This window comes from Pan paniscus, chromosome 9 (genome assembly GCF_029289425.2).
Source record: "Pan paniscus chromosome 9, NHGRI_mPanPan1-v2.0_pri, whole genome shotgun sequence".
Taxonomy (NCBI): domain Eukaryota; kingdom Metazoa; phylum Chordata; class Mammalia; order Primates; family Hominidae; genus Pan; species Pan paniscus.
The window spans coordinates 90676623-90702954 of record NC_073258.2 but is presented as its reverse complement, the minus strand read 5'-3'; the positions used below and the strand labels follow the sequence as shown (position 1 = coordinate 90702954).

General features: G+C 38.7%; 2 protein-coding genes and 1 pseudogene across 2 annotated transcripts; 1 reads left to right on the top strand and 2 right to left on the bottom strand.

The window, feature by feature from the left end:
• Window positions 1–1245: 1245 nt before the first annotated feature.
• LOC117974996 (putative tripartite motif-containing protein 51G) lies at window positions 1246–7424 on the top strand. The gene is made up of 5 exons (XM_034933524.2): window positions 1246–1643; window positions 1927–2022; window positions 4779–4801; window positions 5743–5840; window positions 6937–7424. Exons 1-5 carry the CDS (start codon window positions 1287–1289, stop codon window positions 7356–7358), a joined length of 996 nt encoding a protein of 331 aa, XP_034789415.1. The 5' UTR covers window positions 1246–1286; the 3' UTR covers window positions 7359–7424.
• Window positions 7425–8075: 651 nt separating this feature from the next.
• LOC117975130 (ankyrin repeat domain-containing protein 33B-like) lies at window positions 8076–10398 on the bottom strand (annotated as a pseudogene).
• Window positions 10399–15100: 4702 nt separating this feature from the next.
• On the bottom strand, window positions 15101–23870 carry LOC117974998 (putative tripartite motif-containing protein 64B). Its single transcript, XM_063608230.1, has 7 exons — window positions 23018–23870; window positions 20271–20682; window positions 19636–19731; window positions 18708–18938; window positions 17927–17949; window positions 16879–16976; window positions 15101–15777 (listed from the first exon to the last, which is right to left on the bottom strand). The coding sequence occupies exons 2-7, from the start codon at window positions 20676–20678 to the stop codon at window positions 15284–15286; spliced, it is 1350 nt and encodes a 449-aa protein (XP_063464300.1). The 5' UTR covers window positions 20679–20682; window positions 23018–23870; the 3' UTR covers window positions 15101–15283.
• Window positions 23871–26332: the final 2462 nt, after the last annotated feature.

The following is a 26332-nucleotide window of genomic DNA, read 5'->3' as shown; positions in this document are numbered from 1 at the left end:
CAACTGCCTATCGTATACCATACAGGTTTATAGCCTAGGAACAATATGCTATACTGTATAACATTGGTGTGTAGTAGGCTATACCATCTAGGTTTGTGTAAGTGTACCCTATGATGTTCAAACAATAAGGAGACTGTCTAATGCGTCCCTCAGATCATATATCTGTCCTCACTCTACACATGACACTGTACAGGAGAGGAAGTCCACTAGGGAAATTTGTTCCCTTGATTATGGAGTCTGAGAAGTTGAACATAGGCTGTCATTAAGGTAGTATCCTGGAGATACCAATATCCTGGCTGAGTTAGAATAAGCTTCAGGAGAAAGAGAGGAAACGGCCCTCTCTCTGCCCTTTATCTTCAGTCTGAGCTACCAGCTGATTGGATAGTGTACACCCACATTGAGGGCTGCTGTTCCCCACTCAGCTCACAAACTTACATGTCTCTCTGGAAACACCTTCACAGACTCACCCAGAAATAATGCTTTACCAATTCTCCATGTATTATTTAATCCAGTCAAGTCAACACCTAAAATTAACCATAATACCATAGTAATATAATTATATATATTTCAGTTTTTAAAAAACTGACTGTATGTCAGTTCATAGTTGGAGTAGCCCAAAGAAGAAGTTAATTTAAGCCATAAGAAAAATAAACCCAATATTTTTCATTATTTGTTTTATCTCCTAGTGATCCTAGACTGGTTTAATTGCTGTCTTTTTGTTTATCTGGTCGGTTGGTTTGTTCTGGGGTTGTTTTTGTTTTAAAGAGCCGGCTTCTGGGTCCCTCTCTCTAAAAATATGTCATAGCGCCCTCTGACCATCTTCTCATGTTTTGTTACCCAATGTAGGTTTTCTACTCCTCTCCCATAGTCATTTAGTAGTTATTTGAAAGAGAAATAGGGAGAAGCATGTTTTATTCTAGACCACTTAAGATTAAAACCCGAGTTTCATATCGACATCCAGGGAATAGGTTTTTGAACAGATTTGCATTATGTTATGGGCAGGAACTAGGAGTAGAAGAGGTTGTGAGTCATCTAGTCAGTAGTGTCTGCTAAGAAGCCTAAGGACTCTCTTTGTGTATGAATTTTTCATTTTTGTTACAGAGGAAATAGTTTGTTCCACTTTAATGAGCACTGTCAAGAAGAAAATACAGCTACCACATATCACCACATGTTCACAGATTTTCACCAACCCAGACCCCAAAATGACATGCTGCTCTTTCTTCTTCAGAAACATGAATTCTGGAATCTTGCAAGTCTTCTAGAGGGCACTCACCTGTCCCATCTGCATGAACTACTTCATACACCCAGTCACCATAGACTGTGGGCACAGCTTTTGCCGGCCCTGTTTCTACCTCAACTGGCAAGACATGGCAGTTCTTGCTCAGTGCTCTAAATGCAAGAAGACAATACGGCAGAGAAACCTCAAAACTGACATTTGTTTGAAGAACATGGCTTCCACTGCCAGAAAAGCCAGCCTCCGGCAATTCCTTAGCTCTGAGGAGCAAATATGTGGGATGCACAGAGAGACAAAGAAGATGTTCTGTGAAGTGGACAAGAGCCGGCTCTGTTGGCTGTGCTCCAACTCTCAGGAGCACCGGAATCACAGACACTGTCCCATTGAGTGGGCTGCTGAGGAACGCCGGGTAAGTGATGCCTCTGAAGATCTATTTCTATACAGGACACATGAAATTCTTGTAAGTCTATTTCCTTGGAGATTGGATGATGCCATCTCTGTGTCCCCTTAAGCATGTCTGTTATGAGCTTCCTTGACTTCACACCTCTCAGATTTGACAAACATGAGGAGAAACAAAGCAAACTCTATTTTCTGTGGGCTAATTTGTCTCTCATTTTGGGTCCTTCGTATATCAGAGTGTGAGTGATACTTTATTGTCCTCACTTGTGCTTCAATTCATGGCTCTTTTGCAGGAGGAGCTCCTAAAAAAAATGCAGTCTTTATGGCAAAAAGCTTGTGAAAATCTCAGAAACCTGAACACAGAAACCACCAGAACCAGATGCTGGAAGGTTAGTACCGTATTACTCTACCTTCTGCAGGAACTTATAGTGAACAAATGGGTGACTCTTAAAATAGGAACTTGATCTCAACCCATAATGTTTCTGGAATTCAATAAACAAGGAAAAAACACTTGAGAAAAAAACACCCTAATTTTTTATATAAGTTAGTGTGACTCTTTGGTAGGATGTCTAATCAGACCACAGATGTTACCCAAGCATGCTCATCTGTTTCCATACAAACCTATAGCAATACCCCAACAAATACAAGAAACTGGGCCATTTCACACTGTTCCCAATGGGCTGCCTGGATAAATTCTGGATACAAGTGTTATTTGTCAGTCATGGAAATTTCAGGTGACCCTTCTAAGGCTGAGTCAGTATGAATTTGAATCCTGGTGGGCAAGTATATTGAAATGTGAGCTAAATTTCAGGCAGAAGGAGCAAGAGCGCAACCTTAGGGAAAGCATGAAATTAAATATCAGCGCTAATTAATATTGAATAAGTCGTAACACATAATGGGAAAAGTGGCGAGAAATGTAGACTTGTGTCTTGATGAAGACATAAATATGTGAGAAATATGGGAACTAGTATTTAATATAAGGAGAACTCTAAGGACTTGAGAAAAATTCTAGAAATGATTTTCTCTTTGTGGATGTTTATATTGAGGGTATGATATCTAATATTAATTCATTAATTTATTCTAATATTAATTCATTGAAAGATATTTTATGAGTACCTAGTCTATGTCAAATATCAACTTAGAAAATTAAGGAGTAAAGAAGAAAGAAAACACACAAATCTTGCAATGGAAATGGGAAAAGCAAATGGTCACCATGCAGATATGTGAAGTACATGATGTGTTAGAGTGTAGTAGTGTCTTTGGAGAATAATCAAGCAGGAAAGTAGAAAAGGAGCACAGAGGCCAGGGACTGGGGCTGAGGGTTTGAGTTTTAAATAGGGTGGTCAGAAAAAAGGCTCATGGAAAAATTCGCACTGAAACAAAATCTTGATCAGGAGGAAATATACATATCCTCCTGTTTGCCTTCCTCTTCCTCATAAATATATGAATATATATGTGTATCTGGGTGTTGGTATATATATATATATGGATATATTTGAGGAATATATATATACACACACAGATACACGTATATATTCCTCATATATCCATATATACCTATATTTGAGAAATATATATATGAGTACATATATGAGAAATATGTATATCTATATATGAAAATAATTCTAGGTATAGAAAACAGCATGTGCAGTAATATTTAATTTGCATTTATTTGGGGGTTTGAGGAACCACAAAGAAGTCCATGTTGCCGATTAGTGTGAGTTTGGAAGAGAATAAATGAAACCTTATTAGAATATGTTATGCTGGGTGAAATGCGTTGAGTTGACAATGCTAGTCTGGGTCATGTCATCATTTGTCATATAATGGTTTTACATAACTTGCCCCAATTCTCCAAAATAGAAATAATGGTTCCTTACCTAGTCAATATAACTCGATAGTTTGATTCTTAAGCAAGAACTGTGTTTTCTTTCTATAAATGTGGTGTGGAAGAGAGAAATCCATTTTTATATAACTATCTTAGAAAGCATTTTATCATTAATCAAGTAAAAGTAACTGGGCAGAAACAACTATGTTGATATTAGTACAGAAAAAAAAAGGAAAGGAATAAAATTTTGTGGAATCTGAGAATTGACAAGATTGAGGATTAAAATATTGGGTGTTCAGAATGCTAAGAGGAATCAGTGAAATTCAAGAGAAGATGGATAAAACATTTCTATTTTGACTAATTGTCACTGCAGGATTATGTGAGTTTAAGGATAGAAGCAATCAGAGCTGAATATCAGAAGATGCCTGCATTTCTCCATGAAGAAGAGCAACATCACTTGGAGAGGCTGCGAAAGGAGGGCGAGGACATTTTTCAGCAACTCAATGAAAGCCAAGCCAGAATGCAACATTCCAGGGAGCTTTTAAGGGAATGTATGAGGATCTGAAGCAAATGTACCATAAAGCAGATGTGGAGCTACTCCAGGTACGGACTGACCATGGGGTATCATGATGTTGAACATTCACATACATGGGTGTTTTTCCTCTCTCATGAAATCCGTCTCCCCCTTCACTTCCATTATTTGTTTCCAAAAACACAATTCGATAACTAATGCTACTTGGTTGGGAAGGTATAGCCTCTCCTAGTGATTCTACTAGACCGAAGGTCCCTCCTACTTTATCCACCAGCAACAAAACTTTGTAGAATGGCTAAGGTAACAGACAGCCCCAAGAAATATTTCCCATCAAAAGTCAGTGATTTATTTAGGATTTTTGAAAGTGGATAAAATGAGAAGTGATTCATTGGCATTTAGGCTAATTTGGAGACATGGCATGATGGAGAAGTTGGGGAATCTAGGATCACACTAATATTATTTTGGGGTCCGCTCATTTTGGTAACAGGGCTTAGGGAAGATGACTGAGTAGCTTCTTTATGGTTACCACAGAGCATAGACTCTGTGGGCCTCCCTCCTCTCCCTTCACTTGTAAAGAGAATGTCTTCAAGACTTAGACTTTATCAGGACATTAATTCATGACATATGATAGACTGGGATTTTCATGAGAAAAGAAACAGAAAATGCTTTCCAGGAGGGAATATTGTAGGAAAATATCTTCAGAAACTGTCTCCAAATCTCACACTGAACTTAGTGGAAGATGCATCTTGTGGAAAGCACTAAGCCTTTCTATTTTTTTTTTTTTACAGGCTTTTGGAGATATATTACACAGGTAAGTGCATACCAAGATTTTAGCAGATGCTTTCAGTTTCCACAAATGTCAAGCAGGAACTTTGATATTGACGGTATAATGGATTCAGAGAGTGATACTGCCTTGTGCTGGTTGTACTTTCTCCATCCCCCACCCCCATGTAGTCATCTATTTTGTTGCCATACTCAGTGACTTTATTAAGCAGCTCAATGAAAGTTCTGCAAAACCAATAAATAAATAAATAAAACAAAAAATAAATAAATGAAAGAAAAATGAAGGAAGTGAGCATCTCTATTCCTAATTTCCTTTTTATTGCTCAAAAGCCTTCATATTTGAAAGAGAAAATATTACATTGACTACATGGCTACAAAGTCAACCAGGGGAAGCCAGAGAGAAAAGGGGAAAGTATTTTAGCAGTGAAAAGTGTTGATGATTTCTAGTTTATATTTAAATATATAATTCTGAAAAATGGATGAAACAAACTATTTGGAATGTTTGAACCGTGTAGGCCTCCAGAGAACCTCAACTATAAAAGGCAGATCTCCCTGCCTGGAGCAAGTTTCAACACCCTGGCCTTGAGAAGTAAGCAACAGATGCAGCAGTCTTAAAAATAACCCCACTTTTCCAGACAGTGATTTCAGGAATTTCTGGTGAGGTCTGGAACCCAGAATTTCATTTTTCAATATTCTCCCAGTCTTAAGACTAATGATCCTTACTAATTTGGAGCAATACGAAGAAAGATCCGAATGAATTCTCAGTCAGATAGACTTTTCCATCGTGCTTGAAAATCAGGAACTGTGAATAAGAATGAATTTGAAAAAGAAAATGATAATTTTGGAATTAGCAAATGTGTGGGTTAAAGGGATTCTCATGAAATGTCTTTTAAATAAAAGTGGTGATTTTTATGTATTTTTTTTTTTTTTTTGGCTGTAGATGTGGTAACTGTATCTTTCTCCTTGCAGGTATGAGTCCCTGCTGCTGCAAGTGTCTGAGCCTGTGAATCCAGAGCTCAGTGCAGGGCCCATCACTGGACTGCTGGACAGGCTCAGTGGATTCAGAGGTGAGTGTCAGCCCATTGACAGAATTCCCACGGTGTATTACTTCTTGTTAGAATCATGGGGGTAACATTTTACCCTTCATCAAATCTTTATTTCACTTCAGCAGGAAGTGAACCGTATGACTATGCAACCCTTTTATATCTGTGTTTCTATTTATAGTCCAATTTATAACATGAAGAGTAAAACATAGTGAAAAACAAATATGTTCTGGGCTCACATGTATAGAGTTATATATTGGGTAAATGGAATGACATAAGAAATAAAAAATTGAATAAATGGAACAATGCTCAGAAGGAAGCGTAATAATCCAAGGTTACATAAAAATTTTACATTTCTTTACTGTATTTCATTTGAATTGTTAAACACATTTCATTGGAGAATAGAGTTCACTGCAGTTTGTTGGAGTATTTGTACTTTCTTACAATAAATATATATTATTGATATAATGTAAAATTTTGACTTAACATGTAAAAAGAAAGAAGACATTATAATGTAAATAGGAAGTAAAAATGGAAATGATAATTTCAGTTTAGTTACAACATGAAGAGCTACGTGTAAAATCTAAAATTCGGTTTCAGTCTAGAGCTAGCAGGGATGTCCGCAAAGTGACTGGTAAAAGATTTTGCAAAAATCTGCCTTAAATTACCACTTATAATTTGAACATATGGACTTTTATCCAGTTATCTAGAGCGGTGCTTGAGGAAGCTAAAATCTTCCCATTCTTGCCAAAATTATATCGCTAGTATTTAAGAACAAGAAATATTTTAATAATAATGACCTTGATAGCTAAAGGGCATTCAGGGCATAAAATATTTCACTTTTACATTGGAGATTGGATTAAAACAGGCTGGTCTTGTATTCGACTCTCAATTTTTAAGTTTTCAATAAATTTTCAATGTCTGTTTTTAGGGTTTTGTTCTTCCTATAGAGAATATTAATCATCCTTATACTTTATTAAATGTTGTAGTCACAATTCTCCTGTCCTTGTAACTTCAGATTTCTTGGTAAAGTAAACTCTTGGTAGAACAACTTTTCCCTCAAGAATTCTAATTTCTATTAATTACATGTATCTATAGTTTTTAAAAATTATTTTTGCAGTTGATTTTACTCTGCAGCCTGAAAGAACCAATAGTCATATCTTCCTGTATGGAGATTTGAGAAGCATGAATGTTGGATGTGACCCTCAAGATGATCCCGATATCACTGCAAAATCTGAATGTTTTCTTGAATGGGGGGCTCAGGCTTTCACATCTGGCAAATATTATTGGGAAGTTCACGTGGGGGACTCTTGGAATTGGGCTTTTGGTGTCTGTAACAATTATTGGAAAGAGAAGAGACAGAATGACAAGATAGATGGAGAGGAGGGACTCTTTCTTCTTGGATGTGTTAAGGAGGACACTCATTGCAGTCTCTTTACCACCTCCCCACTTGTGGTGCAATATGTTCCAAGACCTACCAGCACAGTAGGATTATTCCTGGATTGTGAAAGTAGAACCATGAGCTTTGTTGATGTTGATTAAAGTTCCCTGATATACACCATCCCTAATTGCTCCTTCTCACCTCCTCTCAGGCCTATCTTTTGCTGTAGTCACTTCCGACCAGAGAAAAGTCAGAAATGTGTCTATATGCTCTGGGAACCTGTTTATCCCAGAAAGCCCTCTTTTTCGCACCTCATCAAACAGGACAAATAAGTTACATTTAATGTCTTTAGTTGCATTCTAATGTCATCAAAACTCATTTATAGTGTTTCTATTAAATATGGTGAAAACACTAAAACCATGTGTATTGGTTCCTTTTTAAATCATTTTTGGAAAATCATTACCCATGATGTATGGCATAGAATATATTCTCTGGTTTTTAATTATTTCTGAATGTCACAAAGTGAAATAATAGATGACAGAGTTGTCTAAATGAAGTTAAAATCAATGGAAGAAAGTAGAGATCTTGGGCTTCATGAAAAAACTTGGAGTAAAAAGACTCAATGGTAACCTGGAAATATTTTCTTTCTCTTCATCTAACAATATTATACTTATCCATGTGTTTTATTTATGAACCTATACTTTGAGGTAATCTTATTTGACCTCCTATGCTGTGCTTATCTTTGTAAATCTCATCTTATATACAAAATGCTCATGCATTATTAGAGTGCTGTTCTACAGTGAAATTTACAAGGGGATCAGGACAATGCTGGATCAATTAAATATTCAAATGGACATAACTGAATACTGACCCCTACCTCAAACCATACACAGTGCATTTCCACATGGATTCATGTTCTGAAGGTGAAGGGAACACAATAAAATATTCTCACACAGAAAGATTTCCTAACCAGGACAAAAAAGTAACAATTAAGAAGGAAAATTTAGTTAGTTTGTATCAAAAATGACGACTTCGTGTTTCAAAATACACCATCCAAGAATTCAAATGCAAACCAAGAGTGGAGAAAAATATTTATCCCAACATATATGCAATAAAATACAATACATGTGATTAATGAATATAATAAACAAAAGAAAATGAACCCAATATAAAATTGGGAAAATATTTGAACAGCCGGCCTCTGGGGCTGGAAGGTGGGCGCGGGCGCCTTGCTGAGGCGGACCCGGGGCACTACCATGCCGGGCCGCAAGCTGCTCCGCTGCAGGCGCTGCAGGGGCAGGAGGCTGGCCTTCCGCGGGGCGGGGTCGCCAGAGCCCCAGAACCGTGGCAGCGGGGCAGGTGGGAGGCCGGCTCTTAGGGAGCCCTCCCGAGAGCCCGCGGCCTCTGGGCAGGGCGGCTTGTGCTGCTCTGCGCTCTCCGCTTCGCCCGCCTCCTGCGCCTGCCTCCCCACCCCCAGCCGCGCCGCCAGAATTTCCTGAGCCGCCAGGATTTCCTGCACCGCCAGCCGCCTCTTCCCCAAGCACAGGGAGCTCTGGGGACACACGGTCTGGCACGCGAGGGCCACGGCGGGGCTGTTAGAGGCTGGTGGTCATCCTGACCATGTGGTCCAGGGCGCCCCGGTCCTCCGGGCCACGCACGGAGCGCGGCGTCAGCCTGGACAGCTCGCAGTCCCCGAGCCTCTGCAGGCAGTTCTTCGAGCCCTCGGGCTTCCGCACCCTCTCGTGGAGCGGAGGCAGCTCAAGCTGGTACTTTTTCCCCAGCCGCTCCTGGCAGGGGCGCTCCAGGAGCCTCTGCATGAGACGGACGTGTAAGTGGCCACTCCTCTGGCGACATCCCACGGCGGGGGCCCTTGCGTGGACACCCGCCCCTGCTAGCTCAGGGCTCGGATGCGATCGGTTCGACCCTGCATGGCGGCTTTCAACCCGAACGCGTCCATCCTTCAAGGTCAAGACCCAGGACATAGTTCAGCAAGTAGTTGGTGATGATAGCGTGCCCTGACCGGGCCAATAGAGCCTCTTTAGTAAAACAGCGCAGGAAAGTCATGAAACAGATGCTCAGCTCCTTTCTTCATTTTCACTTTAATTCCGTGATGCCTCTGTGTCCGTCTGACGACATCTCTCCTGGGGTCTGGGACTCTGCTGGTCTTCAATGCCTACTGAGAAGGGTTCCTGGCCATCATCAGGCATGAAAACCTCAAAGCCCTCCTTCCTCAACGTGGGATCCCTGGGCCAGCGGCATCAGCCTCACCAGGAAACCTGTTCTTCTGCTCATTCTTGGGCCCCACCCCAGGCCTATTCAAAGAAAGACTCCAGGGCAGGGCTTGGCAGCCTGTGTTTCCACCAGATCTGTGTTAAAGCTCAAATGAACCAGCCCAGGTGATGCTGACGCAGGAAGCTCAAGGCTGAGAGCCAGTGTCTAAGGCAACTGTGTCCATGGGGCCAGGGGCAGCTCCTGCCTGTGCAGCTATGATTAGGGTTGCGTTCCCCTCCCTGTCCTGCCAGTTGACTTCAATGTGGGGGCACTCAGCTAAGGCCACCACGGTATATCCACAAAGCCGTGGTAGCAGGCGACATTAAGGCCGGTCTAGCCATTGTGGTCAGTCTCCTGCGCCTTCTCAACGCTCACCCCCCGCCGCACCAACGTCTGCAGCAGCCCCACGCCTCCAGGACGCCCTCCTCCAGGACGCTCTCCACGCCCTCGACGCCCTCCTCCAGGACGCCCTCCTCCAGGACGCCCTCCTCCAGGACGCCCTCCTCCAGGACGCCCTCCTCCAGGACGCCCTCCTCCAGGACGCCCTCCTCCAGGACGCTCTCCACGCCCTCGACGCCGTGCTCCTCCTCTTCCTGGAAAGGGTAGAAAAGAGTCGTCCCAGGCGATGCTGCGGATGTCAGGCAGACTGGAGAAGTCCTGGAACTCTTTGTAGTCAGCGCGGTCCTCCTCGACCTGTGTGCCTAGGAGTGGGGACGGCGGTGGCGGGGTCATGCAGCGCGCCCCGCCACCCTGCAGCTGGGTCCCAGCCAGCAGCACCACGCCGGCGGCCGGAGGAGTGGGCGGGAGGCCGAGGCTCTGTCCCGGAAAGCCTGGTGCGCGCCAAGGTCCCTGCTTCTTGCTTCTGCGTCCCCAGGGAAGCCCTAGCTCCCGCCCCCAGCCCGGTGGAAACCTCCCTTCTTTTACATTGTTAAGTTTGTTTTTATTTCAATTTTTTAGGACATTGATAAAATCACTTTCAGATTTTTGAGATTAAAAATTAAATAATTTTCAAGTTTACCCTTTTAAAAATTTTTCACTATTTTAATACTTTTATTTTTTGTATATTTTAATTATTGTAATTCATATCTTCAATTATTAGGGAAGAATTTTAGGAAAGTCTTTTCACATAATAAAGTCTAAGTAATTAACCATTATTTATTCTCTCCTCTATCTCAAATACGTACTTTAACCTTTTAGAACACTTTATGTTTTGAGACTCTTGTTACTTAGGTGACATTTTAACTATTATTCTTCACTCTTCTAGCGAATTTTTAATGTCATTCAAAGGGTACATCTTTCTATAGTGAGAATTAAACATAGTTCTCAAAAATATTCTCAAGTATTAGGAATTTCACCTTCCAATGGCATGTTAAGTATGTTCTCCTTCCCTTCTAATGCATATTCCCCACCCCCCCCCCGCCCCCTGCTAATTTTGTATTTTAAGTAAAGACAAAGTTTTACCATGTTGAACAGGCCAGTCTTGAACTCTTGACCTCAAGTGAGCCACCTGCCTAGGCCTCCCAAAATGCTGGGATTACAAAAACAGCAACTAAATGCTGGAAAGGTGACTGGGAACTTGTCTAGAGTCTCCATTGATTATCCTCCTCATAACAAGGCAGAAAGCCTTCCTCAGAATTATCTGGACTGACATTACTCATTGTCCAGACCTGTTAACAGACTCCTGGAACCAGAGCTGTGAGTCTCAAATGTGCTCCTTCAATAATGCAGTAGAAGGCCTGAGTTTCCACATAGTGGTATCCTTGAATGCCTGGAGACTTTTAAGGCATAAGAACGTACTGATCCTATGAACTGTATGTTTTGTAAAATCTCAGGTTATGTGAGGTGTTTGGACAAATTAAGTTTCAGGGTGATATCCACTATTGAGACAGAAAATGAGTCTAAAGAATTAAGACCTCAAAGTCCAGAATGAGAAAAAATTGTTTTGCTTAGAGCCTCCTTATAATTGTCTTACTTGTTTTATAGATATAAGCACTAGAGGACAAGCTCTACCTGATATAGCTGGCCTAGACATATGCAGATTCATTAATTGTAGAAGAAAGAATTATACCTTTCAGGTAAAATGGCTACAAAAAATAATTAGTTGCTGTTTTTGAGACAAGTTCTCACTCTGTCACCCAGGCTGGAGTGCAATGGCACAATCAGAACTCACTGCAGTTTTATAGTCCTGGACTCAAGCAATCCTCCCAACTCAGCCTCCTGAGAAGCTGGGACAACAGGTGCACACCACCACTCAAGGCTAATTTTCTGTTTATTTTTTGGTAGAGATAAGGTCTTACTATATTGCCCAGGCTGATCTCAAACTCCTGGCCTCCAGTGATTTTTCTGCCTTGGCTTGCCAAAGCACTGGGATTATAAGTATGGCCACTGTAACCAGCTTTAGATCAATTTTATTTAATACAGATAGCTTCCCAATTAAAAATATTTTATTAGAATTCTCTTAATTCAGCAAAGCAATGTTATTACTGACCCAGTCTTCACTTATTTTCAGCTTACATGCAGGAACAAAATTACCTTTATTTTTAAATTTGTTTTATTTTATATTTTCAAGGTGCACAATATGTTGTTTTGAGATACATGTGCATAAGGAAATGATTACTATAATGAAGAAAATTAACAAATCGATCATATCACTTAGCTCTGCTTCTTTTTTATGATAAGAACATCAAAAATCTAGTCCCTCAGAATATTTCCCAAAAACAATACAAGATTATCTATTATACCTACAGGTTGTACATCAGATTCATTTATTCTACATTACTGCACCTTTACAACTTTTGCCCTTCATTTACCTATTTTCTTCCCACCAATGTAACCACCTTTTTTAATGTATTAAACTTATAAAAATAGATTTCAAATATGAGTGGGACCATGAAGTATTTTTCTCTGTGTGTCTGTCTTATTTCACTTAGGAAACCTACCATTTACATGTCTCCTAAATTTAGTACAGAAATAAAGTGCTAGTCAAGAATGTGTCTCCGTTTTGTTAGATTAATTTTTTTCCAAGTTATCCTCTTTATCAATTTTTACTTTTTGTATTATAGAAGAGTGAAAATTCTTGTATTAAAAAAACTGTAACCAGGCTATTGATAAATAACTTCCTTTAGGGATAAAAATCTCAGGATGTTCAAGATTTATGTATTAATGATTGACGATGTTCTTAGTGGTCTCTCTGATTCATTTCAATTGTAAGTAATTCTTGCTGATATTCTAACATAAATTCTGACAGGTGAAGAGAATAAATAAAGTAAGTATCTCTAGGAGAATCAATACAATAAGATTATCTTGGTTAAATGGCTAAGAAAATATGGTAAATAGACACAAAAACTGTTTCATCTTCCAAAATCAGAGTCAAATACTAAGTGATCGTAAAGTAGCTAATTCTGTCTTTCTGCCAAAGTGAATCTGAGCTAAATTAGAAGAATGTCAGGAATAATTCTTCCTTGAAATCTAGCAACAAATAATATAATTAAATTATGAGGCTTTGACTGTTGCATAGAGTTTTAGCATCAACAGAAAAGCTCAAAAAACATAGGTGAAAATCAAAAAGGAGTGCTGGGTTGGAGCCCTAAGGTGAGTAATTTTATCATCTCAGATCACTTGGAAAAAAGCAGCGAGTCCAAAAGAAGCTGGTGATAAGCTTTCTGTCTGCTAACCCCTAATGTTCTGCATGAAATATGTGGAGGCAGAAGAGAGACAGTTTATTATAGTCTATGTGGTATAGAGTGAAGGAATAAGAGAATATTTCTGATAAGTATTTTCTAAATTTGGAGAATCATTCCTATCCAAATCATTCATTTAAGGAACTAAAATACAAATAAGAAGTTTCTTGCCACACAACCCTCAGCTAGCCAGGCTCTAAAAAGGACAACACTGGACACCTCGACAGTGGTAAAAAGCAGGGTTTACTCACTCTTGAATAACTAAGAACTGGTGCTAACCTTAGGCAGCAGCTTATCTATTTGGTTGAGATTCAGCTTTGTTTCATTGAACAAATCTCTTGGCTTATTTTCAGTTGTGCCAGTCATTTAATTTGTTTTCTGAATCAAATGATAAGAATAAATATGGTTTAGAGTGTAAACAGCATTCCCAGATACATTACAACTTGGTGTCCCATCTGCCTAATTTTGTAGCTATAGGACGGGAATAAAAGCATTGTGAGGAACACCAGGTGCTTTCCTTAAAGCCAAATACTCTTGTCCCTCCTACTTTTCTCCCGGCTTTCCTGCTGCATGGGACATGGCAATAAATGGGAGTTTCCTGCACACAGAGATAAAATTCACTTGTTGAAGATGTCAGTCTTCTTCTTGACCAACTCCTATATTGGTACAAACATGTGAGAGAAATGCACCTTCTGAATCATTTCAAATTCGTGGTCTTTGTTAGAGCACATAAGCCGGTGCGCTAGGAGATGTAGCTATTACATTCTATTATAGAATTTTCCATTCTCTATCATCTGGATTCTTATTTAAAATGTAACCAAAGTTTGTTCTTTCTACTGCATAAGAAGGTTTATACCACTTTATGCTTAGCAAGTAATTAAATTTATATGTCAGTTTAAATAAGGACAGCCTCTATTATTCTAAGTCCTATTCCTGTTCCCCATCATCTTATATAGGAACCTTCCTCTTTCAATAGTTTATATTAAAAAACCTAAGACAATTGAAATCAACCCTGTAAAAATTATGCTACAATTATTTTAAACCCTAACATAATAGTGTTATCTTTGATATGAATCTGAAAATCAATTTATTTCTTATCTTTTGATAGGTATTCATTAGTATGTTCTGTCCTATTTTGTTACTTATATTTTGGAAAAGTTTCTTAATGTTAGAATAGTATTTATACATATTAACTCCTCTACTTATCCATTTACTTATCTTATTTACTGTGTAATCTATTCTAAAAATTGCATTGAATAATTGTAATATATTAGCAAAGAAGACAAATACTGCCATTGCCCCCTTGGAATTTTCAATCTGGTAGTAATAAGTATAAGAGTTTTCTCAGTATTATAACCTGATATAATATATTCAGAGAAGATGTAATAGCAGAGCAACCCAGCACTGAAAAACTGTTGTATGAGCTGAAATGTGATTAATAACTAGAATGTTGAGAAATAATAAAGTCTGTGAGGTCAACTTAACTTGCTCAGACTTAAAAAGAAAATAAGCGCTCTTTTTATTCTTTGTAAGATAAGATATCCACCACTTCATTATTCTACCCCAGCCTGGTTCAAATATACAACTAAGACAAATGATTTACAGCGTGTACAAACTGAAAACATACTCTCTGAAAAAGAAATCAGATTAAAAAAAGAACGTACATTGTATGATTTTATTTACCTGAATGAAAAAACATAAAAAGTAGATTAAGTGCTGTCAAGGAATGGGGGAGGGTGAAAGGAGAATTAATGTTAATGTGTATTGGGATTCTTCTGGAAGTGATAAAAGTGCACAGGCAGTAGAGCTCTGATGACTGCTCAAGTGTGATATACTAACAATCTCTGAATTAAATACATTAGAACATGACTTTCACAGTAAATGAATGAATCTCAACAAAACTAGTACAAAAAAAACCATTATTGATATTCTAGTAAAGATTCCACAATAACTTATTAATTAAAATAATTTAATTAACAAAAGTACACATTCAAGGTGGTTATCCCATTTACAACCATATAGTAATTACATTCCATGAAGTTACAATGAGCTCACAGGCTCTCACACATAGTGTCTTAGGACAGTATTTACCTTATATGTGGGAGGTCACAATAAATCATCATGAAACCAACTTTTCATGTACAACCAAAGCAAAAGAAAGGCCTCAGAGGGGACGAGAAGGAGGAAGGAGGAAAACCATAGATAAGAGAACCTTTAGAAACATCAAAAAAACTCACAGATCCATTATCATAATCCAGAAACACCCCAACCCGACCCAGAGGCCTTTGCACATACTGAATTAAAGGTGGAGAGTTGGTGGAGAGACTATAGTGATTGCTCGTTTTTGAGGAAATTAAAAAAAATCTTTCATCAGAATCAATAACGAAATTGGCATCTGCAGTCCTGGAATCTCGACAGACTCCCAGAATCCAGTTGGAGGAGAGGGTCACATCCACCTCCCAGTAATGCTTGCCGGAGGTGAATGCTTGCGCTCCCCACACAGCAAAGCTGTCCACTCCCTGGGGATCCGTGGGAGCACTGAGATGCTCATCTCCAAATATCACATATCTCACATCCTCAGAAAGGCTTATATAACAAGGAATCATTTCCGTGCTCAGAGCATTATCCACTGACAAGGAAAAAAATATTATATTAGTGAGTGTTATGAGGGACAGAGGCTCTGTGGCCCAATTATTCACTTCATTTGCTCTTCTTCCAAGAAAATACAGAAAAAAGGAAGCCAAGAGAGTTCAGCCCCATGCATCCATGAAGATGAAATGTTATTACACCTCTACAGCACATACAATTATGTATTATTCCTTAAGTAATAGAGAAAAAATGTGACCATATCACTGGGGAAATAATGATTTAATGTCTGCATCTGCATAGTTTGTTTCAGGACATATGCAAAATGTTTTTTTTTCTTCAATAGAAAACTCTTCTTGTATTATTTGTCTTTAAGATCATCAACAGGTAGACATCAATTTGCTGTGATGTGATTATTTATTGGAATGTAAGTTACGCCTGTTATAGTCTCAAACATCAAAAATTTGGTAGAAATTAACACATGTAAAATTTATAAGTTTCTGAAAAGAATACTCTGGCTTTATATTATCTGTTTAGCTCCTGATTCAATCTAGTCTGGGTTCCTGCCCTCTGCTACCTAGACCTGCTCTCTAGAATGGGCCTAACATGGTTAAGCCATGTTCACAGATCCCTCACCTTTCACTTGTTACGAGATGTATCTGATGGCATTAGAATTGTCCTGATTATGGATATTTTAGTCATTTTCTTTTGTTGATCAAAATGTTCTGATTTTGTAAATAATAAAGGTTACTTGTAGAATGCATGTAAATGCACATAGAATAGAAACAATTAAAAACCATTATGCCAAATCTAAGCCTTCAAAATTGAATTAAATTGAATAAACATGAAATACTGATGCCGCCATGAGAACTAGTGTCTTCATAACTACATGATCTGAATATTTTGTCCTCTTATTCCGCAGTAAAGTATGTATCTTGCTTTACATTTTCATCAAACGGTAAGTCAGGAAATTGAATTTTGATCATTGTAATATTACTATGCAGGTAGAGAAGATGCACATGTTTTGGAAAACTATGTATTACCTATATGTCAAAACTAATAAAACTTAAATGGGGAAAGCCTCAACCAAGGGACCCAATAAGGAAATAATTTGAGGCTGGACTGCCAAGCAGCTGGCTCTTACCTCTGAAGTTGTTGAGCATGTCTAGGACTCCAGTTATGCACCATGAAGTGAGCTCTGGGTTCACTGGCTGGGGCTTTTGCATCTGTGCCAAATCAGTTCTGCAAAAAAAATGGCCTCAGTTATATTTCCAGGCCCAGAGCTAATCACACAGTCATACAAAGATATCACATTTTCATGTAAGATGTTTCCTCACAATTCTGCCACTTTTGGTTAACTGGGTATACATTTTATTCTACACTCTAGGGGCAATAAGGATGTTACTTTTTCTAAACTTTACTTCCATAAAAACCCAATTTCCCCAGATACGTTATTCTCAGACATTATACAACTTCTAAAGTCATTAAAAGTCATTGCCTCCCTCTGCCCATCACACCCCTTGAGGGTATGCGGAAATCCTGGAAATATTTCAGAGAGCAGAAAACTCAGACAAAAACCTTTGGGACCTCAGCCTGCAGTTGTCACTAATGCTAGTCAGTGTCTAACAGAGAATGTTCACTGGGACAAAAAGCTTTAATCTTTTGTGCAAAATAAAGGAGTCTAATTCCAGCCTGAGAACCCTGCTGCTGAGGGGCCCGAGGCAACCATTTCCCTGAGGTCTTTCCTAGAACTGGGTGTATGGTGAGGGAGGAGGCCCGGGTCATTGATGCTTTTAGGAACAAAACATCCCTCCTCAGCCCATCCTTAGGGAATCTCTCTCTTCCCTCTGTTTTTTTTTTTTTTTTTAACCTCCCACCCCTCTAGAGTAGAAGATGCCTCTATGATTCCTCAGAGTAATTTTGTATTAAGATCTGTGGGGTATGGTTGGTGAGGATGGATGGACTGGGAAAACAAACTTCCGAATGGCAAATTGTTTCTATGTATATTTTAATTCATACAAGTTTTAAGATGAAAACTTTCCAGACCAAAGAGAAGAAGACCTCAGGCCCTCTTTTGAAACAAAATTGGAAATAGCCACAGACAATGATGTTAGTACTCAAAATGTATGCATCCCCTTCATTCACAAGACAACAAACTTCTCAGAAATAGCATTTTTTTAGTGTAAACTCACCTTGCTGATACATTTCTCACATCCTGAAAAAAAATAAAAGATAATGTTAATTATGAGAGATTTTTCCTTCTGCATCTTTTCTCATACTCTTGTTTCTTTCTGTTTTAATAATGTATATCTTTTTATTTCCTGCTAAGGAATCATTCAAGACTACATTAATAACAGAACCTCAACTAAACAATAAAAAGCTTCATCAGTGGGCATTAAGAAGAAAGGAGCTCAGCAAGAGACAGTGGAGTAAAGCAAAGAGATCTAGGTTTCCAGTGTCATTAATTTCCTAATCTTACTTCCAAGGAAAGGTCTGACCACACATGACAATGATTAAAACAAAACAGAGAACCATATGAGAAACAGAGTACATGGACATTGATGAGCAGCTTTGACAAACCTTGCCCAGGCAAGGGGAAACCCCTCAATGTCTTCAGCAAATCACTGCTGTGTGGGACATCAGAGAGAGAAGGAACTAGGGCATATAAATGGCGTATTATTAACCTTCCCCTGGCCTAGAGTTCTAACGATTTTAGTTGATCTCTCTGTGTGGATAGTACTCCAAATTATATTGAAGAGAACTTTGTTATATGTTATCTGCTAAAATGGCAAAAATTTCCCAAAGATTACCAAAGTATGCAGTAATACGTGAATGGAGAAATGTAATGGTGGAAGTCAGACAGCATGCGTCACTTAGCTTACAGCAGTGACATATGCAGGTGATATTTGCATGTCCTGGCAGCATTGTCCAGCAAAGGCTTCCTGTCTCTGAGGACGGACCCTCCCTCCTCACCTGGAGCAGCTCCACGTCAGCCATGTGGCATGTCTCCCACAGCTCTCTGTACATGTCTTTCATCCTTTCTAAATGTTGGATCATTCTCACTTGACTGTCTTGTAGTTGTTGGAAAAGCTCTTCTGCTTCTCTTTCCAGTGCCTGCAGATGCCGTTGCTCCTCCTCATCGAGAAATATAGGCATCTTTTGATATTGAATAGTGATTATCCTCTTCCTTACTGACACATAGTCCTGCAGAGACGTTTGGTTAAAAGGATTACATGTTCTCACTCTCAATAGAAAACTTCAAATAATTATATGCTGGGTGTAATCAAGCAACTTATAAACTTTCTGCCTCACTCTTGCAAGGAGTCTTGAATATTTGCTATCTTCTTCTGTCCATCTTTTTCAATGTTCCTATTCTCTCTGCCTCTTCAAATCAAACCTATATAAAGACTCCTGGTTTCTGTCACTGTGATGCTTCTTCACAGTTGTTACTGAGTCAATTGTTTCCTCTATTAATCTCTCTTTTAGGATTTTTCCATGTCTGCTTCGCCTACATGTTAAAAAACATTTAGCCATACACCATATTATGCGGTTTTTTTTACTTTTACCATATTTTTACTCTATATACTATTCTATTTCTTTCATCTTCCTCACACCCAATCTTAGTGAAATGTTGTCTCATCTAAAGTGTCTGAAAAGGTTTATACCAACCTTCAAATTTGAACTAGGATACACATCATGCCGTTTATCCAATATACTAGAATTCATTTGGCTAGCTTGTGTGGGCTTCTCTGTTTGCAACTCGTATTATATCAATTGAAATCACTACATTTTCTTGGGATAAAATCACTATCTTTCAACGGGTAGTTTGAATTTAGCTAAAAAGTATAAGCTAACATTGTGTTTATTTGCATGAAAACAAAGAAAACATTTTCATTCTTACCTTTAACGAATGAAATGTGCTAGTTTCCTGATTTAGATTGTTTCGTGTCTCTTGATTGATTTTCCATAAATAGTCCATTTCCTTTATAAGTTTCTCCTGCAAAAGAAGCAAGACGCTTAGCAATAATGAAGACAGTATAGCAGATTTCATACCCTTATCAATTAAAAAAAAGAGGCTGTAATTGAAAGAAACATAAATTAAGTTGGAGTGAAGTGGTCAGATTTTTCCAAGTTAAACGAATATGATTCTAATAATTTGGATGTGAAAAGTGATAGAAACATAATAGAGAGTTTTAAGGGACCCTTCAGATAATATCATCAATTTTCTGAGAAACTGGCTTTTACATAACCTGACTTTGAAAAGTGTTCTTGGTGCTGGCCACCAGCTCCACAGCTCCATTCTATATGTTTGAGCAATGTTTTTAAGGAAACCTCCTTTAGTGAAGTCTCAACACAGCTGTGATTAGAGTGCCAAATTAGCCAGCAACATTGAAAGGACACATTTATGTGTTATGATTGACATGGAATAATCACCACCTCCACCATCTGCATTCTCATCACCATCATTATCACAGGCCCTCATCATTCTTATTTGGGATTCTGTATAATTCGAACTGCCTTAGAGGCATCACGTACCCTGCATTCCTCAGCAGCCCATCCTATTGGGCTGTGGCTGTGAGCCATGTGCTCTGGTGACTCAGAGCAGGGCCCACAGAGCAATCTCTTGTCAGCCTCACAGAAAAGCTCCTTAGTCTCCTCATGGAGCACACAGATACTGTCTGAGCTCTTGATGTTCTGAGGTCTGGTCTGTCTGGCTAGGGAAGCCAGCTTTTTGAGTACCACATTGGTGTTGAAGTTGGGCTTCTCTGAGATTTTTCTGCACGAAGGGCAGCGCATTGGTGCTCTGCCTTCTTCTGAGCAGAGGCAGAGGCAGGGCCTGCAAAAGCTGTGCCCACAGTCAATGGTGACCGGGTCTATGAAGTAGTTCATGCAAATGCAGCAAATGAGCTCATTCTGGAAGACTTGCAGGTCGTCTGAATCCATGTTTCTGGAAATTAAAAAAAAAAAAAAAGTGAGAATTTCTTTCTCTTATTTTTATTTGCCCCGATGAAAGGAAAAAAAGGCCGGTGGACAATTTTCCTTGTCTACTTGAGCTCTGTCCAATATGTCTAATAAGTTAGCTCCAGCACAAACTGAGACATAGTAAATTCAAACATGCTGGATTTATAAAGTTTTCCCTCAATAGCCATTGAAGATTCGGTCAAGGACTCCCTGAGAACCAAGATCCTAAGATGTTCAAGTCTCTTATTAGTAAATGGTGTGAATTTGTATGTAACCTAAACCTATCCTCCTGAATACTTTATGTCTAGATTACTTTGAATGCCTAATACAATGTAAATGCTGTATAAATACTTGTAATGCCATACTGTTTAGGAACAGCAAGAAGATTAAAAATATGTACATGTTTGGCAGGGCGCGGTACTCATGCCTGTAATCCCAGCACTTCGGGAGGCCGAGGCGGGCACGTCACGAGGTCAGGAGATCGAGACCATCCTGGCTAACAGGGTGAAATCCTGTTTCTACTAAAAATACAAAAAATTAGCAGGGCATGGTGGCACGTGCCTGTAGTCCCAGCTATTTGGGAGGCTGAGGCAGGAGAATCACTTGAACCCAGGAGGTGGAGGTTGCAGTGAGCCGAGATCGCACCACTGCACTCCAGCATGGGTAATGGAGTGAGACTCTGTCTCAAAAAAAAAAAAGTACATGTTCAGTACAGCTGCTTTTTTCTCTCTGTAAATATTTTTTATCTGAGATTAGTTGAATCCACGGGTATGAAACTTATGGATATGAACAACCGTGATGCAAATAAGAAAATGAGACAACAGTCCTCATGGCATTTTTGTTAAACAAGCCGTGCTCTCAGTCATTCCCAGTTACCTAGACAAGCTTAAAGCCTGGGTGGAGGGTAAAAGCTGGGATGATTTCTGAGTCACTTATGTAAGCTAATTAACGAAGAAGCACATTCTGAATGTCATCCTGTCTCTGTCATTCTATCTCTCTCAATAATTCCATGATGATAATATACGAAAGACACTTAGTATCTATGGTATTATTCTATACTCCCCGCCTCCAAACTCACCTATGAAGTTTGCTCAGACAATTATAAATAAAGTAGCTTTTATCTAAGATTGAGTAATCAGAGTGGACTGTCAACTCCTAAAATTATCAATCATTAAATTTGTCCTTTTAACTTTAATATCAAAACTCTTCCTTTCAATACATTAAATGTAAATAATATCTATTATTTTTAATTAGGAAAGTTTTTTCCCACAGTCAATTCTGATGATTAGAGAGAACACTTTCACATTCTGAAATAGCCAATATTTCAACTATAATTAACAAGAATTAATCAACAACTAATTATCTTCTAAAATAACAAAAAAAGTGAAGATATGTGTTAGGTTTTCCACTCTACACTAGAAAATCCAGAAATGCAGTTAATGGAAGCATGGCCGCCAATTCACCTTTCCCCTTAGTGACTTGGAAGTTGCAGCTTCTTGGGAGCCCTTGCTAGTTGGTTAGATCTATTGATCTATTTTCTTTCTTTTTCTTTTTTTTTTTTTTTTTTTTGTTGCTGTTGTTGAGATGCAGTCTCACTCTGTTTCGCAGGCTGGAGTGCAGTGGCGCGATCTCAGCTTACTGCAAGCTCCACCTCCCAGGTTCAAGCAATTCTCCTGCCGCAGCCTCCCGAGTAGCTGGTATTACAGGTGCCCACCACCATGCCAGGATGATTTTTTTGGATTTTTAGTAGAGACCGGGTTTCACCATGTTGGCCAGGCTGGTGTCTAACTGTAGACCTCAAGCGATCTGCCTGCCTTGACCTCTCAAAGTGCTAGGCTGCAAACATGAGCCATCATGCCCAGCCGGTTAAATCTATTTTCAACAGCTTGCAAATCTAGTCTGCAAACTGCAAATTTTGAAGACACAGCAAATAAGACCTTTGCAACGAGAATTTTCAAAGTAATTCAACATTTTTAACGTTCGCTTTGGCGTACATTATAACCACTACTACATGCCCACATTCTGGTGAACATTTTAGATATTTTATGGGTTCTATCATTGCATTAAACTATGGAAATATATCTTTTCACACTTAAGAAAAATCTAACAATACAGAAAACAGTCACATAAAAAGAATCAAATAGCAAGGGAACACAAACCATATCTTACAAATTGAAGATACTTTATATTGATTTTCTGTAAAATCACTAAGACAGTTATTTGTTTGCTTAGAAAAGACCCAAGCATGCTGCCAGGTAAATTTAAAGTATGTTTAAGAGTAAAAGTGAGCATGATGGTTTTGCTGCACACTGTATACTCACAAGGCTACTATGAATGGTCTCAGTCTAGAAGCTCTGTAGATATCCAGATTAGAAGTCACTCCTGGCTCTTCAAAGCCCAGCAGCCACAAATCCAGTGGGGGCTCACTGAAGGAGAGAGAAATCTCTGGACAAGCATCCTTTTAAAGCGTATGGGCCCACGAAAGACCACACCCACTTCCTGAGGTTGATTAGATTGCGTAGAAAGGGGTAAATTGGCTGATTAGGTTTATAAAGTATTGAAAACCAGACTTGACGGCTCAAAGCTCAACAGACAAGTTTGGAATGAGATGCAAGAAAGTTGACTTAACACAGTTTATTTAAAGAAATATTTTAAGTATAACAATTATTTCACTAAATATTATCACATGCAATTTTTTTTTTTTTTTTTTTTTTTTTTTTGAGACGGTATCTCGCTCTGTCGCCAAGGCTGGAGTGCAATGGCTCGGTCTCAGCTCACTGCAACCTCTGCCTCTCGAGTTCAAACGATTCTCCTGCCTCAGCCTCCCAAGTAGCTGGGATTACAGTCGCCCGCCACTACCCCCAACTAATTTTTGTGTTTTTAGTAGAGACGGGGTTTCACCATGTTGCTCAGGCTGGTCTCAAATTCCTGATGTCAGGTAATCTGCCCACCTTGGCCTCCCAAAGTGATGGGATTACAAGCGTGAGCCACTGCACCGGGCCACATGCTAACTTTAAAATTTTGTTTCTCACTCTGTTTTAAAATTATAATTGCTTAAGTGCCTAGCCGTTATTTGTTTGAATATGTTCAAAGATAAAACATTAACTGGGATTACCAACATACCTGTGGTGTGTAACTCTCTTGTTTAAAAAAGTATAACAAGGAACTCAATTGTGTTTCACAAAATTGTATATATAATGGTTGACATAATTAGCTGCATCGGCCTGTTTAACTTATTTTTACTATTTTATGACTATTTCCTAATGATGGATTTATATGAAAATAAAATCTGTTTTTTATTTATCCACCCTTTTGAATAATTTTAAAACTGAAACTTTACATATATATGTACATAACTATCTATAACAATGTTATGTATTCATATTTTTAAAATCATATAATAATTATTTACACAATAATAATAATTATTATTACTTTTTTTTTGACATGCAGTCTCCCTCTGTCACCCAGGCTGGAGTGCAATGGCATGATCTTGGCTCACTGCAACCTCTGCCTCCCAGGTTCAAATGATTCTCCTGCCTCAGCCTCCCGAGTAGCTGGGATTACAGGTGTCTGCCACCGTGACCGGCTAATTTTGGTATTTTTAGTAGAGATAAGGTTTCACCAAGTTGGCCAGGCTGGTCTCGAACTCCTGACCTCAGGTGATCCGCCCATCTTGGCCTCCCAAAGTGCTGGGATTACAGGCATGAGCCATGGCACCTGGCTGCTATTTACACAATAATTATGTGCATAATTATCTTTAATGGTGCCTGAAAGTTATTTTTAACATGGTTGCCATACTAACAGATTTTGTTGTCGTTTACCATGATTTAATAAATCACCAATGTTAATACATAGTTGTATTCATAAATTATCTAATGTTTGGGGAGTTAGGTCATTTCTGTAAACTTAAAATTAACAAACCTTGCTAGAAGTTGAAAAAGTAAAAATCTATATAAAGTCACCATTTACATATTAATAGACATTTTAAAAATTATAAAATTCATAAAAGCCAGCATATCCTAGAAAAAGATGAAGTGGCTGTCTTTTTAATCAGTCCATGACATTGCAAATTAGTATGTTTTCTGAAGTGTCATTTGATCAGCATTATGCTTCAAAAAATATATCCAATAAAGTTAAGAAAAGGTAATCATAGATATACATATATGCAGACTTTCCCACAAATGTTGTTCTTTGAAAACAGATTCAAACACTTCTTAAAATGTTTCATATTATCTACTAAGTGTAGAGAAGAAAGACTTTCTGGTATTCTGACTTCTCAGTAAAAATTCAATTCTACATTTTGTAGACTGCCCTGTATTAGACAGAAACAAACAATAAGCAACTTATGAGATGCATATAAAAGAATAAAAAATAGTTGCAAGTTTTAGTGCTGGAAGCTGAAAAAGTTATTATCTATTTTACTACAACTGTGTTATCATGCAGGATAGGTAAGAGAGAAAAAGTAGTATTTCCTTACCTAACTAAAAAATACTCTGTCATTCAAGTGAAAATATCAGACATTTATTGATTACCAATTCTATGCTAAAAACTGTTCTAAGTGCTTCACATGTTCTAGCTTACTTAATTGTTACAGCAACCCCATAAGATAAATAATATTTTATACTCATTTAAAGATTAAGAAACATAAGAACAGGAAACTTTAATAATTTGCCCATAGGCATACTCTAATTAAGTAGGAGAACTAGGGTTTGAAACCAGGCAGTCTGTCTCTGAAAACTGTTTTCCTTTCAGTGACATTAAATATGTTGCCAAAGTATGTTCCTAAGCCACCAAATTACATACAATATTTTGGGGGGATGCTTCTTGCATGCTGGCCGAATTGATTGAAAGTTGACAAAGCTTTCAAGTATTGTGCAGGTTTTGGTCCACTTTTTTGAATAGTAATATGTACACTGTCCTACATCTACCATACTGTCCAACTCTCTATCAATGACATTACAAAAAGCCTGTGAGCATGCTCAGCCAAACCCCATAACAAAGGCATTGTGGAAATCCTAGTGTGCAGCGCAGCTCCTCTTTTCAAAGCACAGAATATCTCAGAGGGTCTCTTATGTGCGCTACTCTGATTACTCACAAAACAAGTGTCTGCTATGGACTCTCCTTACTGGTAGAGATTGGAGCCAAAATTGTAACAAACCTGCACGTTCTGCACATGTATCCAAAAATTAAAGTAAAATTTTTTTTAAAAGTGTAAAAAAAACCAAGACTAAGTCCTTAAGGAGCTCATGGTCTAGTAGTTGATACAAAGGAAGGGACAGTCATCCTAAAAGTCTTCCTAAAAGAAATGACACCTAAGCTGAAACCCAAAGGATGCGGGTAGTCTTATCTTTTCTGATAGTAAAGTCTAAGTGACAGCAGTTGTCATGAGAAAAGATTTTGGGGCCTGGCATGGTGGTTCATGCCTGTAATCCCAGCACTTTGGGAGGCTTAGGTGGCTTGACCGGTCAAGCTGAGAAGTTCGACACCAGGCTAGGCAACATGGTGAAACTCCATCTCCACAAAAAATACAAAAATTAGACAGGCATGAGGGTGCACACCTGTAATCTCAGCTAAGTCTTAGGCTGGATGATTGCCTCAGCCCAGGAGGCAGAGGTTGCATTGAGCAGGGATTG